The sequence below is a fragment of the Triplophysa rosa genome, linkage group LG7 (assembly GCF_024868665.1).
Source record: "Triplophysa rosa linkage group LG7, Trosa_1v2, whole genome shotgun sequence".
NCBI lineage: Eukaryota > Metazoa > Chordata > Actinopteri > Cypriniformes > Nemacheilidae > Triplophysa > Triplophysa rosa.
Window position 1 is genome coordinate 9,126,443 of NC_079896.1, and position 18,334 is coordinate 9,144,776.

General features: G+C 36.9%; 2 protein-coding genes across 3 annotated transcripts; one reads left to right on the top strand and one right to left on the bottom strand.

Annotated features, from left to right (window-relative positions):
* Nucleotides 1-26: 26 nt before the first annotated feature.
* efcab7 (EF-hand calcium binding domain 7) lies at nucleotides 27-9,485 on the bottom strand. The gene is made up of 13 exons (XM_057338252.1): nucleotides 9,230-9,485; nucleotides 8,819-9,030; nucleotides 8,265-8,351; nucleotides 8,006-8,192; nucleotides 6,938-7,059; nucleotides 4,638-4,776; nucleotides 4,422-4,531; nucleotides 3,011-3,171; nucleotides 2,763-2,896; nucleotides 2,093-2,241; nucleotides 1,783-1,992; nucleotides 826-933; nucleotides 27-691 (listed from the first exon to the last, which is right to left on the bottom strand). Exons 1-13 carry the CDS (start codon nucleotides 9,336-9,338, stop codon nucleotides 611-613), a joined length of 1,809 nt encoding a protein of 602 aa, XP_057194235.1. The 5' UTR covers nucleotides 9,339-9,485; the 3' UTR covers nucleotides 27-610.
* Nucleotides 9,486-9,738: 253 nt separating this feature from the next.
* itgb3bp (integrin subunit beta 3 binding protein) lies at nucleotides 9,739-18,256 on the top strand. Of its 2 annotated transcripts, none has more exons than XM_057338679.1 (9): nucleotides 9,739-9,788; nucleotides 10,429-10,465; nucleotides 10,620-10,704; nucleotides 10,958-11,030; nucleotides 11,854-11,932; nucleotides 12,333-12,420; nucleotides 12,515-12,571; nucleotides 16,029-16,077; nucleotides 17,606-18,256. In XM_057338679.1, exons 1-9 carry the CDS (start codon nucleotides 9,784-9,786, stop codon nucleotides 17,610-17,612), a joined length of 480 nt encoding a protein of 159 aa, XP_057194662.1. In that variant the 5' UTR covers nucleotides 9,739-9,783; the 3' UTR covers nucleotides 17,613-18,256. The 2 variants fall into 2 exon arrangements, with proteins under 2 accessions (XP_057194662.1, XP_057194663.1); XM_057338680.1 differs by having other exon boundaries at nucleotides 10,961-11,030.
* The last annotated feature ends 78 nt before the right edge of the window (nucleotides 18,257-18,334 follow it).

Below are 18,334 nucleotides of genomic sequence, written 5' to 3' on the forward strand. Positions count from 1 at the left end.
CTGTCCCAGACGTAGAAAAATGATGTGGGTGACACATTTTAATATAAGGTTATTCAGAAGAATATCTCAATATTATAACATATACATTTTGAATACAAAGCTCAAATAAAAGTGAACCTACAGTATTTAGGCTGGTGAAGGAGAGGGAGAGAATGAGTGCAGTGTAAATACTCCTTACATGTCATGTGACCTTTAGTGTCTTGTTCTACAGTTACAGTAGTGAAAGTCAAAGGGCAAAATAATTGACCAAAAGTTATTAATAGAATCTCAAACCTACATGTGGTGTTAAAGGCCAAGGGCGAATAACAGAACTGGACTATGCCCACTGGCCCATACCCAGCATGAGCTATACACTGTGTATTTAAATAGTTCAATTTCTTAAAAACATGAATTGAAGTGACGTGAAACATAATTGGCAGTTTTTTATCATTTCTAAAACATTACATAATGTTTGCTACACAACACTATGAATATACTGACAATCAATTATCATTTAATGTAAATAGAAACACATTTGTCTCCCAAAGGCATAGACAGGCAAAATGTTACTTTTTACAGTACTTAACATATAATTTGAAAACCATTTTAAACCATCCTACATCCGCGGGATTCACAGACTTGGTATGATGCTCTCAACACAGTTGTACGTCCACTCCTGTTGACTGTTTACAGCCATGACGTGCTGACACACCTGAACAGACAGCAAAACGGACATTTTGATACGTTTACCGCTGACTCGGATTCTGAGACTTATTATTAGTTCCTGTTGGATTTAGAATGAAATGCATTCCACAATAAGGAATTAGCAGGAGGTAAATGTCTCACCATTTTAGTCCTAGCTGGAACCTCCACAGCAAACACACTCATTCCCCTGCTGCTCACACATTTCTTGCTGTGTTCATTGTTAATGTGCACTGTCACCTTCTGATTGGACTGTTGATGTGGAGCGTGATGGATACATTGAAACAAATAGAAAATTAGACATGTGTACAAACCACATTAAAACAACAGATCCAGGAAATATGAACATTAGGCTATAGAGTGTGAGAGGCTTTTGTTGATATACAGTATGTAGTAAACACTAATATAGTTAAATTACATTTGAAATCATTTTAAAACTTTGGTGATTGCTGTGTTCCTCTGGTCACATTGTGTCCTTTCAGTTGAGTTCATCTATGTAATGGTCGCACAGAACATTAGAATTCTACTCATGACCAGAGTTCCTTTATATAAAGCAATCCAAACAAATAGAGTTGTAGTTACTTTTGTGGCACACTCAGTGAATGTTATGTAAGATGTGAGAGGCATACAGACATTAAGGGTATAGTTTACCTAAAAATAAAAATTCTCTCGTCATTTAATCCCTCATGTCTTTCAAAATCTGTATATGACTTTTTCTTCTGTGGAACACAAAAGAAGATATTTTGAGAAATGTCAATATTTATGGAATTCAATAGGGGTCAATGTTGTTTGGTTACCAACGTTCTTCAAAATATCTTTTATGTTCTGAAGAAGAAATAAAGTCATACAGGTGTGGAATATGAAAGATGTAAACATTTTCTGGGTTAACCATCCTTTTAAGTGGGATGGTTAAAAGGTTAACCATCCTTTCCCCTTTAAGACCGAAAGAGCAGTCAATATATTTGAGTGCGTTTAAGGACTAGTGTACTGAAACACAAAGAAAGTAGGCTTAAACTGTTTTAAGGGAAAATAATAAAACACATTATGTAAAAACATTAGCTAAATGTATGCAAACTAATAACCACAAACCAACATATATACCTTATTGGCAATGACTGATGAAATTCTGCTCTCTCCTTTGTATGTATAAACCAAGACGCTCTCGTGACCCTTCAGAGATTTGGCCTCTGCTTTACAAGTGATAGACCTCTGTACAGCTGAATTTAACATCTTAATCCCAGAATCTAACTGAACTGGCTGTTGAGTAGCTTCGACGTCCTGACAGTAGACTTCAATAACAAATGGACATGCCTGATTGGAAAAAATAAGATGTGTGGTCTGAGCTTTGCGTGTTTGGATTGACTTCAAAAAAAGGTCATCACAGTGAGATGTTCACATATTCACAATGTACCTCCACCATTTCTAAACTGCGGTTATAACCCATGGCTTCCAGGGTGAGCCATAAATCTCTGGGGTCACCCTCACGATCATTGGCTTCCATCAGATTGAGCTCAATGAAGCCTTGTCTGGTCAACTCGTTTTTCTTTGTGTCAAAGTTCTCTATAGGACAACACAAAGACGAAAGGGTTTAATGTGTGATTTTTCTAATGTAAACATAATGTCTGGATAAAAAAGTCAAAACCTAAGGAAGTTGATCTGACAACCAATCCTGTAATTTGCCATATTAAAATAATGCTACAGGTCTGATAAAGGACATTAAACAAAATTAAACTACAGTTGATACATTATAGCACATCAATTCATTGTTATACTTTGCATTTTAATGTGGTTATAATTCTTTAAAACATCATTTAATGTATTACAACACACATTATGAACAAAACTATTGCATTATACCCTTTAATAACCCTTTATAATGCATTATACATAAAGGCTTTAAGGAAAGTGTTGTATTAGTTAAAGTAAGGATCTAAAAGCAGAAATTCCTCTTAAAAATATGTATTATCTGATTTGTCGAAAAGTATGCTATAATCATATTTTTTGATGGTGGTACTAGTGCTCTAGATGGATAGCCTTTCAATTGTAAAGTGTAAACAGTTTGTAAAATACACAGTAAAAACCTTTGCAGACAGCCCAGGCATCCTCATCGCATTTCTCTCCACTCGTCCTCTGCTCAAAGAAGTTGTACTCCTCAAGACTCAACAGACCATTTCCATCCAAATCTATTATATCAAAGATATCAGACAACGCCGCCCTGCGGAACGAAAAGGTATGACCTCCATGTATCAAATAATCTTAACGGCGACTAGCAAAGTTAACCTCTACCTCGATTCACTGTTTTATTATAAATTTATTGTAACTGACTCACTTGAAATCTTTGGTTAGTTCCAGTTCTCCAGACTGGTTACGGTTGACTATCTGAACTGTTTTAGTGGTGGTCTTCCTTGCCTTCTTCATCAGTCTGCAGCCAGTGGTGAACGGCAGGAGGAGGTATGAGCCGGCGTTGAGCTTTCCCCTCCACACAAACCTCTGTCCATCAAACACATGCATTATACTTATTCACTGTTGTTTGATTCACATTTGATTGCAATACCAGTGAGGCAATAATTAAAGCTAACACCAACTGCCAGATAACTTTAGCATCTCAGCCAAGTTTATGCCGTTTACAATTAAAGGGAAACTTTACCCAAAAATGAAAATTCTGTCATCATACTCACCCTCTGATTGTTCCAAAACTGTATTTCTTTGTTTTGCTGAACACACAGGAAGATGTCAAATCTAACCCCCCCATTGAGTCCCATAGTATTTCTTTTTCCTACTATGGCAGTAAATGGTGGGTGAGATCTGACATTCTTCCAAATTTCTTCCTGGGTGTTCAGCAAAACAAAGAAATGTATACAGGTTTGGAACAATCTAACGGTGAGCAAATGATGACAGAATTTTCATTTTTGGGTAAAGTTTCCCTTTAAGTGGATTTTATGAACATCCCTTTTTATATATAAAAAAAGCTTTATACACATGTTGCTGTTCTGCAAAATACGTGTCATGTCTCTCTCAAACATATATGTGAATCTTAATTTAACAATAAATACTTTTATTATGTGAATAATTTTTTCAGCCTGCCCCAGTGTTTATGTGTGTTTGTAAGCACAGAGAATGAATGCAAATATGTCTTGTATCTATATATTTCGATATAAGTTGACTTATTGTATTATTAAAAATCGTTGTTTTGTCAACCCTCTTGCCGTGATTTTGTATAGCACACAAATGTTAATTAAATAGTGTACGTTTGCAGAAATACAACTATTAATTTCTCTTTCTCAGAAGTATTGTGTATAACAACCCTGTCAGCCCCGTAAACTTTCTAAAGGCACAATATACTGCTACACTGCAGGGTTCTAAAAGTCTACATTGAACATTTTGTACAAAAGAACATTCTCGAATCATAGTTGGGTTGCATGAATCATCAGGTTTTGCAAAAACTTGTTATGGATTGGCATTCAATTATTACACTTATAATATAATTAGAAACAGCCAAATCTGTATTAAGCTAACTATATTAAAAGGTGTATTTGAACAAGTATACAATATTGGGACAGCAATTTATCAACAACAATCTTAAATAACCCAAATCAAACTTAAAAAGTTTTATAGAAAGACCTTACATTAATTAATCATTCCTTAAATGAAAGCAGACATTACAGGACTGTAATCTGTAGTAACTATCAGAAGGAAACATTTGAAGTTACTATTAGAAGGAATGTTATGGCCGTACTAACCTCCTTATCTCTTAATTCAGTGAAGCAAACTAAGTTTGAATCTTCTTTGGTCTCGTCACCCGTCACCACATAGAGAGCCGTGTCCACACACATCCACGGGGAAAGCTTTTCTGAGGTATACACAGTTAATAATATACAGTTACGAAAAGCACAAATCTGCTTATTTGGGCATTTAAATAACTCAAAAACAATACAGTATATGACTTTGGTGCTTACCAGGATTCTGACTGAGGTTGAGAGGCTGTATGGTCAGGTAGACACTGGTTGTCTGCGGGATATGCAAACGATACTGGAGGGAAACAATCATTCCATTTTCCTCCACATAAAAACAGCCTTTCATAGTGTGATGCCAGTCCTGGTGAAATATATTGAACAAGGCATTGCTGATATTGTACATCTCTTTTAAAATAAAAAAAATTATTTAAAAGATTTCCGTTATAAACAGTAACAACTGTGTTATAAATAAAAACCGCAGCAAAAGTGTTTTGAGGCAAAGCAAAGGTACCGCATACAAGCACATGGGGGCGCTATTGTAAATGTTTTGCTTAAACAAAGGTACTGAAAGATCTGGGTGGAACCCTCGATATTGAAAGATATCTAGTCTAAAAATATTAATATAGTGATTGTATCAGGGCTGAAATTTCAATAAACAACAACGGAAATCATATCAAACGCAATATCAATGTAAATAAAAAAGGTCTGAGGGAGCCTATAATTCTTGTATAAACCGAGTCTTTTTGTTCTTTTAACTGCTGTTGTTTGGGTCCATCTAAAATGTTACAGCAAATATACTCTCAATCATCAAGTAATCAAAAACTCGGAGTCAAACAGCCTCTTTTCGGACCCAACAGAGAGTAGTTTTTGAAAATAAACCTTGTCCTGAGGTGCCACAGAGGCCTTTTAATGTTTGGAATTGGTTTATGCTTCTTTTCCGAGTGCTAAAAACATGCTCCTGAAATGACACTTCTTCAACAAAAGCAATTTCCTCCTAGAATTTATGCCGGGTTGTGAAACGTGTTAAGGATCAAATCATAACACTTGGGTGGTTTGTCCACCCCGAATCAAAATGAAGAAAAGCGCCCAAGGCAAGTGTCTACTTTAAAAGGCCCTGATGTAGTGTCCCAAGGAGATGGGTCACTCGGCTGGACTAATACACTGCCCTGTCACCTCCCAGAAACCTCTGTAATTTAAAGGCCCGCGCACATACCGCCAGCCACCATAAAAACCCACAACCTGACCCTTTCCAATCCCTACACCCAATTATCAAGCTCATGGCCCAGGTAATACAACAAGCTGGAACTGAGACGATAGAACTTTCTTCACCCAGGAGCATGTCGTTTTTTTCCATTCTCTTTTGCTTTGACGAGTTTGGTCATTATTTTTCTGGGGTAAAGCAAACCAGCTGAGGTTAAAGTCAAAAAGAGTGCAAACAAAGGGAAAGGGATCAATAGCGGAGCTCCACTCGTATCGACCAGGTGATAATTTGCTACCAAACGGCTTGGATACAACAAAAACAAAGCAAATGTATGGCTGCCCGTAAAGCACTCGAGTTTGGACAAAGTTTACATTGTGGGCAGAATGGACCTTGCTAGATACAGTAAAAACATTGATTATACATTTATTCATAAATGACTCACTGTATTATTACTTTACTAAACCTAAAGCTACACGCCATGGAAGGCATTGCGTGACAAATATTTTACAACCGTTAAAGGGATAATTCACCCAAAAATGAAAAATCTGTAATCATTTACTCACCCTCTTGTCACTTCAAACCTTTATGACTTTCTTTCTTCCGCAGAACACAAAAGACGATATTTTGAAGAAATTTGGTAACCGAACAGCACTGGGCACCAATGCAAGTGAAAGGGGTTAACAACATTCTTCAAAATATCTTTTGTGCTCTGTGGAAGAAAGAAAGTCATACAGGTGTGAAATGACAAAAGGGTGAGTAAATGATGACAGAATTTTTATTTTGGGTGAACTAACCCTTTTTAAGGAGTGTTCTTAGACACAACACATTTATTAAACAGTGATATGAGAAATCATTCCAATGTTCAATAAACAGTCATATTGGTTATTGATAATTATTGTAAAAAAAAACGGGAAATAGTAGTTCCATCAAATAAAATAGTTCATTATTTTAACATGGGGGCTTTCTATGATTGCCAAGAATAGACGCCTCTTGGTTAAGGACTCCACATTATATCAAAATATTGGTTCTATTACAATATGTTATTCGTAATGGTTTGCAATAACTCAATGATTTTATTGCTTTAAAAAGTTATGTATAGTCAAATTTTATATTGTTTCAGTATAGTTCAAATTAATTTTTCACACTTGATGCATTCTCCGAATACATATTGTAATATTTACAGAATTGCACTTTTTTTAAGTATGTGCACTCACTTTTTCAACAGTATGTGCACTCACTGGTATGCATTTATTGGATATAATGGGCACAGTCTTAAAGAAACTGGCACTGTTTAAACATTCCCCATCATCATTGTTAGTACCTGTAGAGATTTGGGCTCTGCCAGTCTGCCAGACTTGCTGCCGCCAGTGCCCATAGTGATGGCAGTGGAAAGAGATGACCGGCGACTGCGAGCTGAGGATGGTCTGGAAGAAGAGCGACTTTCTGGCACAAAAAACCCATAAAAATTGACCTTAAAGCAGGTTTTTCATTAGAGCAGTGGCATCACAATGCACTCCAATAATAAAGAAAACAATGTACATTGTACAATGTATATGCAAATATTACTGGGTTTCAAAAAAGCAACTGGTTGAGTCCTACAGTACTTTGGGCACTGAAACAGATAAGAAACTTCGTACATCACCTTCAAGTGAAGTATTTTTGTGTTTTTTGGTCATATTTATAGGATAGCATAGAGCAGGGGGACAGAGAAGAAATGGGATCACATTCTGGACTGTACAAGATAAACTCTTTTACATCATAAACCTTGTGTTACACATTTGGCCACAGCTCTGATGAAGTTCAGTTATGTAATACAATGTTTAATGTTGAGTTCATCTTTCATTGAATTTGTACTGCATCTTCACTAGACCTGTACTTACCCGTAATAATGACAACTATGATTACCTTAATCAAAAGGCTTTCAAAGACCCGCCCCCCACACAAACCCTCTATTGAGCTCACATTATGATGTATGGCACAAATCCAAATGAGTCCATTTGTCATCACATACCGGGGGAGATCAATAGCTAAACCATTAGTTGCTATCTAACAGCCTCCAATGTGAAGAATAAAAACAGAATTGTGTGTGTTTGTTTTTGTGTGCACGTTAAATTTAAGACTTAACATTGCCCATACAAGAGACCTTCCGATCTGATGAGACCAGAACAAAACCAAACCAGAAATCTCTCACTCTATATACATTTTCATACACATTTTTCATAAATCTTACATGGATAAAGGAGACTGTTACATTAAAATTAAAACACTTACAATAATAATGTATTCTTTTATTAATGCTTTCATTAATAACCTAAAATCTTGGTGTTGATTCCAATAGGTATGTTAGAGTATGGATCAACCAACTCTATTTAAACTCTCTCTATCATACCTTTCTTGTGTGTAGTGTCTAGTTGTGTCCTGTGCTGTGTCTCTGGGGCTGGTTGGGACTCTAAACTCTGTGGGGAGCTGTCCGGCTGGTTTCCAAAGTTCTGTCTCTTCAGTTTGGCATCAGCCTCAATCTTCTCCAATGCTGCGGTCTGACACTGCTCTACTGTAGACCCAAAAAGCCTGCAGAACTGAACAGCAGCCTGGCTTACAATACAAACGTGTATTGGTATATTTTGGTGCATTGATTGCATTGAACTTACCTCTGCATAGTCTAACTTTCCATCTTTGTTAACGTCTGCTAAAGTAAAGATTTCATCCACTTCCTTGGGTGACATTTTTTCTCCAGTCTAAAATGACCAAACCATAACATAAAAAAGGAATAATGGCAGTGCAGGTCATGGGTTCGACTCCCAACATACTGATAAAATACCTCAAATGATATGAAAGTCTGTCAAATTCATTCATGAAAAATGACAGCAGTTACTAGGCATAGTTCACCCAAATATGATCATTCTGGCATTATTTACTCACCCTCTTGTGATTCCAAACCTGTATGACTTTCTTTCTTCCGCAGAACACAAAAAATATATATTTTGAATGATGTTGGTAAACAAACAACGCCGGTACCCATTCACTTCTATTGTATGGACAAAAAACCAAGGCAAGTTAATAGGTTCCGCCGTTGTTCGATTACCAACATTCTTCAAAATATCTTCTGTGTGTTCTTCAGGGGAAAGAAAGCAATACAGGTTTGAAATAAAGACAGAATTTGTATTTTTGGGTAAACTATCTCTTTAACAGAGTAAACACTTACTGAAGTAAGGACTTTGCTGAGCTCATCTTGTGAGATGTATCCATCACAGTTTATATCGAATTTCTTGAAAATCCTCATAAGGTCATCTGATTCTGCTGGTTTTTCTTTCTTCAGTATTTCACAAAAATCATCAAAATTCAGCTTCTTGGTTCCCGGGGGCCAATATTTGTCTAAAGCCTTCTGAGAGGGATTTCTACCTGCTTGCTGAAGAACTGAAAAAAATCAGCAGAGAAATGGGCAATAATTCTGAACACTGAAAATAACCTGGTGTGACATATGATCATTCAAAAAAGTATATACTGTCTATTTCAGTACGTGAAGAGATCGCTAGTCAGTGTGCATTGAAATATCTTTTTTGTATTTGTTCTAATGTTCATTATGCAGGTATTAATGTAATTGGATTATGCTCACCAGTGCACAGCTGGTCTTTTGAAGTTACATTCACCAAACTGGATCTAAATACAGACAGATACGCAGCCCTGCATGTCATATAAAAGCTTTCTTCCTCCGAGCGCTGCATTGTGAAAAGACTGGTTCGCTGACAGATTTATAACTGCATATTGTTAAACTAAAGCATTCGTTGTGATCTAGAAAGATCCGTGTGTATTTTGTTGTTGGTGATGTTGCTCACTATCACGTCTGATTGCCATGACTGCCATGTAAACAAATCCTGTTCAACGGTGCGCACTTGAAATAGAAAACGGGAAACAAAAGCTTTACATTGGTCTATTACAATATTTAATTATTTGTATTTTTGTATTTATGTATGATATAACGCGAGGATATTATATGTACAGTGTTTTAAAGCATGTAGCGTGAAATTGTTTTGGCACAATAAGGTTAAAACACTGCTAGAAGTGTGTTAAAGCAGAGTGACCGATAAGTGTTTCCAGGGGAGCTAAATTACTGCCGCACCGCTCCGAACTACAAATAAACGCGCCACAAGGAGAAGAGAAACATTCAAAATGCCGTAAGTGTATAACGTTAGTTACATGTCTCTCATATTTTAAACTACGTTAACATGATGTTGTAAACATTACTGCAACTAGTCAACGACAGTATGCTAATGTTACAAAAGTACGGTGCGTAATGCAGTGTGGTGATAATATGAGGTGGTTGTAGTAACGTTACCAGTTACCACGAACACTGACCGTTTTCATATAAGTTAGTTACCGTGGTATTTACTTGAAATTCTTATTTCAGAAAATACCATAGTAATAGCATGGTACTTTAGTTCCATTTCTGTAAACGGTTTTAGGACTCCGGCTTCTGAATTCGACGTATGCATTGTCTATGGTTATTGCACTTTCTTGTACCTACACTTTAGCTGCGTTGAAAACACATCGGATTTAGGTTATTTTCCACCTCAACCCGGAAATAATGTCAGACCTACTCGTTAATGTTAATAAATACTCGTAATGTACTAATGGTACTTAATCACTAGTATCATTAATGTTTTAATACTAATTACTTTTCATGTTACTAATTCCAGACATTACTTCCGGGGTTTGTGGTGGGAAATATCCGAAATCCGAGGCATGTTGAACGCAGCAAAAGTGTTGGTGCAGTGTTTATCAACCTCTCCATTTTCATCTCCGATTCACCCACAGTGTAAAGAGAGCCCTTCAGTTACATGACAAAGAAAACGTGAGTTCAATTTATTGCTGATTTTTAATCATAAAAGGGTTTTCAGTGTTTTATACTAGCTATTTGGTTTGAATATATTTGTTTATTAAATCAACAATATAAAGATTATTATACAATATAAAGGACCATAATTGTAAAATAATTTCTATTTTAGAGCCCAGCTAAGAGGCATGCACCAAACAAAAATTATTCCCCTATGACTGGAACCCGGTTGATGAGTCCTGCAACTAAACCTGCAGGTACTGGAAACCACAATCTATGTCCAGCCCTTGAGAAGTTTCCATTTTTCATTTTTATTGTGAAGTCGTGTGTGTATTCTCTCTTTCTCTTTTTATTTATATAAACGATCCTGTGCTCATCTTGTTACCTGTATATATTACTGTAGGAATAACCTATCGATTTTACATTTAGATCAGCTTTCTGTGTAGCAGCATTAATAATGTATTTACTCTTGCTTATTTGATAAATCACTGACATTTAGTGCTTCATCAGCAGGTACTTCGAAAGCAGATGGAAAGAAAACGAATACCCCTAAAACAAAAAAGCCAATGACAGATGCAGAGAGGTAAGGATGCGAACAATTACAAATCAAAAACATCCCAACACTACTTTAGAAAAATAACAATACACCTCAATAACTTAAGTGCAGGCAAATAAGGACCAGAGCGCCACCAAAGTATTTTTTATGAGGCTACTAACATTGGTATAACTGGAGCAGTGGAACAAGAAGAAATTTCTCCTCATTACTGGATATTTCCTTTGTCCCACTTGGCTGATAGCCATTATGACTGATCAGAATTTAATGACAGGACATGGAGGGAATTTCATCCCCAGCAAAAAACCTCTTTGATTTACACAGCACTAAAAATAGTTGGATAAGGAGAGTTTAAGAAAAGACCTATTTCCTTTCCAACGCATACTAACACAGAGCTCCGTGCGATCCATCAAGACAAGCATTAGTTTTGAATTTTATAGTGCAGTCATTTAAGAGGAAGCTAGTTAAATATATATAAAAACATCAATAAAGAGAGCGGGCTTATGATTCATTTAAGAAAGTATTCATTTGGGGAGTCAAAGTGAAGAGAACTGATCTCGTGCGGAAGAGACCTTGAGCGTGATGGGGCGAAGGGGCTTGTGGAAGATTTTGCCAACTTTTAAATTCGTCTCCCAATATTTTTAAATATGTATTAAAAATGTGTTAATATCTTTTTCTTAGTCAGCTAGTCCTGCCCTCACAGACCTCGTGCTTGAATATTGAATACGAAGCAGGAAGCCTGTGTCTTTACCGAGCAAATATTCCACACAACTGTCATCGTACTGTACGTGGCTGATTAGTAGTTTAATGATAAAATACAATTTAAAAAATGAAAATCTGCAATTTCTTTCAGAATTGTGTTCCTCAGATCTAAGGTGAGAAGATCTGTCAAAGACATAATGAAATACAGGCACCAGCTGGAGACATTAATGGTATGTATATAATATATGGTTGTATTACCACAGTTTTCACAGTTTATAGAGTGGCCAGACTCAATTTCAACATTAGAGCTATTAACTAGACTAGGACTAGACTAGACCCATAACCATCATAGGCATTGTTGTGATTTCAGCCACCTAGAGGATGTTGATTATTTATTATTAGTGATTTATTAGTTTTTCACAGATATGTATTTTTATTGTTGTATTTATTATCACACGCGATTCCTGAACTTGTACAGGTTTAGACTGGACTAGACTGGATTTGATGTGCGAAGCCAGCAGCAGTTAAAGCATTTTATTGGTTCTGTAGTGCTGAAGTGCCATATTTAATCATGTAAGAGAGCGAAATGGGCCCTGTGCTTTGCTATCCTGTTTTTGTCTGTGGTTGTAGCCAGTAGAGGGCAGTAGTGAGCTGAGGAGTCTGTTGCTGATGGGTCCTGCTGATCTACAAACTGAACTCAAGAGGCATGAAGATCTGTGTGAGTTCTTTCTCTAAGCTATGTCCCTTACATACATTGATAACATATTTGCACAAGATATTCCAGCTGAAACAAACATGCGATTGCTTTTCAGCTTCCAAAGTTGCATCTTCTGCACACAGACCAAACACAAACAAGGGTCATGTCAGAGGTGAGTGAATCAAATGATTGTTCAGACTTTAATTCACATGTTGATTTAACGTTAAAACCATGTACAGTTGACATCCAACCTTTCATATCAGATAGCAACCAGTGCAAAAACAGTTTTGTTAGGCCCTGACACAAGGATAAGTTATGTCCCGTATTGAATTGATTCAAATTACAGTATGATGATTGTGACCCTGTTGCTTTACATGAAAGATGCAAAGAAAGAAAACATTTTGTGTTACGCTTGTATGCAAGTCGTGATTGATTTCAAGCACCTTTCAAGTTCTGTGTCTTGGTCACATGGGACTTTTGAGTTGAGATTTGGCTTTTGAATGCAGTGTGTTCATAGACATTTGTTAAGATCTCGGCAAATATAAAAGGTTCTCTTTTTCTAAGAAAAATATTGCATTTTCCTAACACAAACAATCAAGAACTCGTCTTCATGGGACCGAATTAATTCGATTATTTCAAGCACACATTCTGCCCCCAGCAAAGCTGCACTTGTGATTCAATCGCACAATGGTGATTTGTTGCGACTCAATGGTCGGATTGTGATGAAGTTCAGCGTGTTTTTAAGATAAGGTCGCCTGAAATTGTCTTAATTGGTCACACTCAAAAATCTCTGTGTATATGTTGCTTGGAGTTTGACACCAAAGGAATGTCATGATTCTGATCACATGGCGAAGCGTGAAAATTATAAATGTGGAGAACAACAACAGTACAGCACAGTTTTTATGTTGACGGCTGTGGACAAGAATCAGCCCTTTGTTGTTTGATGACATACATTGAGTAAACAAATTGTTTATCAAGGCCACATAGGAATATGACATGTTTACCATAGTGGACATTGATGTATCATGGATAGACTTGTAGTGTGGGGTTCAGATGTCTACATTTAGAGTTTATTATAAACCTTAAAAGTCTTCATTATGAAATTTTTACAAACAAAATCAAATCTATGAAAGTAAATTCTATATTATTTATGTTACTTTAGCCAAGGAAAGGTCAGATTTTCTTGCTTTCATTGCGGCTCACATGATGCTTTTTGAAACCTCCTCGAATCATGCTGGACTAACGAGTATCATTAGGATTGTGTATGCTGTCATCAAAGCAGGACTAAAACATTTATATTTAAGTGGAACTTTTCAGGTCAGATAGTTACAGTATGCTGAATACTTTGTCAAGCTAATAATTGTGCTTAATTAAAAAAACAATGTAGCAATATTGTAAATATAAGGGCGATGGGCACACACATGGAAAAGATAGAACGCAAAGAGGGAGAAATGTGTTTAGGTTCTCAAAATTTGAATTTGTCAAATGTTTTTCATTTACTTGGTTATGAAAGACCTCTTTCTGTGGGGGAATTGAAAACTTGTGAATTAGATTGTAGCGACAAAATCGAATTACTTGTCGTCTCCGGGAAAGGATTGTGATTGTCCATGAAAAATAAACATTTTTCCCAGAAGCACAACTAAATATGGAATGTTTAAGTAAGATGCTTTAGATATCAAATTTAGGGAAGCATCAGAGTACATCTGAATCAAATGTTTTTCTCAATGTGTATTTCATGTAAGTCTGAAATTACATGATTAACGTTTCTTAAAGGAATAGTTCACCCAAAAATGAATGAGTTTGAATTTGTTATTTCTGGTGTGTTGTGACTAGTTGTCCCCCTCATATTTCATTTGATCTCTTCACCATACACAAGAACCATAAGATAACATGATTAAATAAACAATTATGCATTTGTGTTTAACTGAAGGAAGCCATATCCATCTGGGATGGCATAAGGTTGGGAAAATTATGAAAGAAACTTACATTTTTGGGTGAACTTTTCCTTTAATGTTGGTTCAACTTTTCATTTTCTAATAGTTGTGAATGGTTTTTGAAAGGCCAGAACCCTATGGTATGATGCTTTAAAATGACACCTGTCATTTGTTTACATGTGTAGTTTAAGATGTCTGTAAACAGTTTCCGAGTAAGAGAACGCTCGAGACACCATTCGATTCTGGCACGCATCACTAATACCCTGGATTTCAGAGAGACACATCATTGCCATTAGAGTTCTCAGCCGCTCGCGCAAATACACTCACAGCGTCACTTGATCTGCACAAGAGCCCGATGACACATGATGGTGAGGATATGACACTACTCTATGTAAAAGCCAAGCTGTGTGATACCGCCAAGACAGCTGAGAAAATCCACAAGGATATTTTAACTTTGACAGGCAAACCGCTGAATCCATGCCCCAAACAGAAGCCGCCCCCCCTCAGCATTTAAATGCTACGTAAAATATTCTTTCGAGTGGTATGGCAGCATTAAGGGGACTTTTAGCACGATGTTTACGCAAAACTCTTTCAGGAAAATGAGTTTTCCCGAGCATTCTAGAGAAGCCATCTCTCTTAAATCAGTCCCGCCATCAATTTTCTCGCTTATTCAGGCATTACCAAGTCCACAGCGTCGCGCGCGCGCATGTTGCTGATGAGCGCAAAATGGAAAAAGAGAGAGCGCAATAATTCTGAGGCAGGTTTGTCGCCTGGTCCGGGGGTATTGATTATTTCTGTGTGGCGAGAGATTTGGAAAATTCAATTAAAGGAGCTGAGCAAAGGATTCATAAATCGGGCCCTGCCTCCGCTTCTCCGACGCCCGTACAGAGACATTGTTATGTTCTAAATCAATGTTGCACTTCACAATATATTTTCTTTGGAGCATGAAAATAAATAACATTTAAACAGTTCTGCTTACCGCTGAAACAAATGCCCGCTCCGTCTTCGCGAGGTGGCCTCGCGTGCGCATCATCACACGTCCGAGCAGATTTTTATGGCAAGTTTTCCATAAGAAAATCCTATATAATATGAATTTTGCGATGACAAAATGAGAAGGAAGGGAGCGGATCAGCAGTATAAAAATTGATCAGACACCAGATGGGGTCGAGTCGTGGGAGATTTGTAAGACAGCCTTAATAGACTGTATTAAAAATTCCTTAAAATGTAATAAAACAAATAGGTTTTGGGTTCTTGGCTGGGACGGGGTCAGAGACCCTGCTAATATCACATCAATCCTCGACCGCTGAAGGATAAATGGGGTCTGTTTGGGCTACATTTGAGTCGTTTTAATGGAAAACACCAGCACAAGTAAAGGGCTGCTGTATATTAGAAGGTTTTGGGTGGGGAGGGTTGAAGCCAGCAGTTCTCTGCATCCTGTGTTTTGGTCACATGTCCTGCAGGAGAATGAAATGTGAGGTAAGGTTATTTTAGCTGCATTCAGATCATTTGCATTTAGATCATCTAACAATGGCAGCTGCAGCAGTCTACAAAATTCATGACTGATGGGATGATTTATATGGTAAGAGCCTCTGGAGTTAGACTGCACGTGTACATATTCATGCATACTCGAAATGTAGTGTCCAGCTTTAAAGATGTTCAACATAAAGTGTGTGTTCATGTGTGTTGTTTTTACAGGTTTAAAACAGACCAGCAGCTCTTATGAATTTCTGAAGGCGATCTTAAGGTATCCTTGACATTCTAAATGTTTGTCTTGTTACATTCTTGTCTTGTAACTGAATTCTACAATAATTTGTGTTTTTTGATCAAACCAAATTGTTTTAAAGGCTGGCCTCCTTTTACTTGGCCCAGTAAGATGCTATCTATAAACAACACGCACACTCTCTGGCATTGTGGCAGCGCGTTTTGTGTAGACAAGCATCACACTTAAGCAGATCTTCTAATGGTTTGTGATTTCATGAGACCGGACAGTTATTTCATGGATTAAAGACCCCACCTCGTTATTATCCCAAAACTTGACAGAACTAATAAATAAGATTTCCAGTACATCAGTATCCTTAAAATACTCTGTTTATTATTGACAAATATGGTGTCCTAATTAAGTCATATATTCCATTAAATATGGTTTAACACCTGTTTATGTCCTTTTTTCTGTGGAACACAAAAGAAGATATTTTGAGACATGTCTCGGTAGTTTTGTGTACGTACAGTGGAAGTCAGTGGGGTCCCATGTTGTTTGGTTACCGACATTCTTCAAAATATCTTCTTTTGTGTTCTGCTGAATAAAAAAGTCATACAGGTTTGGAATGACATTAGGGTGAATAAATAATAAATTATTTTTCATTTTTGGGCGAACTATCCCTTTAAGTAACTGACAGCATTCAAGGTCCAGACTAACCTTCTGTATGTAAATTAATAAACAGTGGATCTGTCACAGAGAAATAAAACTGTATTTTACACACCAAAAAATTATTAAAAAAGAATTAAGAAATGTATTCTCTTAAGAGTGAGCTTCGTAAAAGTAGAAAAAAACTACAGTATATGTTGACACAGGTCATGTGTTGGCAGCTCAACCAATATTATTAAGTGGTCGTTGTCATATGCTAAAAAAATTCACATAGCTCTACAATACATATCACATATTTTTCTATCACGATATATTTTTACACCCATCTTATTAAATGTCTATTTAAATGGACATGGCATATTGAAATATGACAGATTTACAAAGACACACACAACGTGCATTTCCCACAGTAGTTCGTGTCTGTTTATGCAATTCCGTGCGCAGTTGCAAATGGAACAGATCTCCGTTTGGCAAGGCTGAAGCTCTCTGTCAGCGTATTTGATGTACACTGAACATTCTGTCAGTCTGAAAGCGGTGAGATGTCTGAGGAGGCTGTCAGTCTTTCCAATGTAGGGAAAATGAGACAGCGCTGCAGACATCTTGCCGTCTCATCTCAGACACATTTACATTGAATCCACTCGCCGAACGCTTTTTTCCTTCCTTTCACCGGGAATCTGACAAAATGTTGATTCTGTAATACACGTCGCTGCCAAAATAGTGTTCTTATTGTTGGTATACTGTCCCATTAGGACTGACGCAGAGAGAAATCTATAGACACCCAGATCTGATACATATATACATTTTTGTGTGTGTGGGTATAAAAAAGCAAATACACACACATACATATCCACAAAGATGTACTGAAGTTAAAAGAACTAATTGTTGATCCGTTTCTTTACTTTGGCAGCCGCTGAAGAATCTTCTCTTGGTGTCCGACTTGGGTAGCAGCTGGTGGCCACTCAAACATTTTCCTATTTCTGCCCAAGGTAGATCACGTAACTGTCACTTTATCACTTCTAGAGGCCACGTGAAGGACAAAAGCTTAAGCTGACCTAACAAAACACACACTTGTCACATCCAAACCATAGGACAGCAGTTGGCAAGAACAAGAACTTGTTCCCAGCAACTCATGGTTCATCTATTTTGTCTGTTAACTGTAGGCTGTAAAGTCTGACCGTCAAGTTTAGAGAAAGAGTTTTAAGATCAGCAGCCAGGATCTAATAACAATTTGATCTTGATGGGTATAATTTTTCAATATTAGCTTCAGCCTTTTTTTTGTGTTGCTGTCTTTTTTTTCTAATGTGTAAAACGGTTTAACAAAATCAGTTCATTCTTTCATTTTGTGTGCGTGGCTGTGTAGCTGGAGCACATTGTAACACAGTAGCCCCTTTGTGACCCGATAACATTTATAGTTGTAATGGATTTTTTTAATGGCCGTCATTAACTCGCACAAAGAGGGGTGAAAAAGATCGCTTGTACTTTTTCGCTGGTGTTTCAGCTTTACAGCATTATGTTCATATATGTCTCCTTCCATCATTTTTGTTTTACAGCCCATAGATTTGAAGTGTTTTAATGCGTAGCTTTGTCATCAGTTTTTCACTTTTGTTGTGTTTAATTAATTTTTTCCTTCGATTAC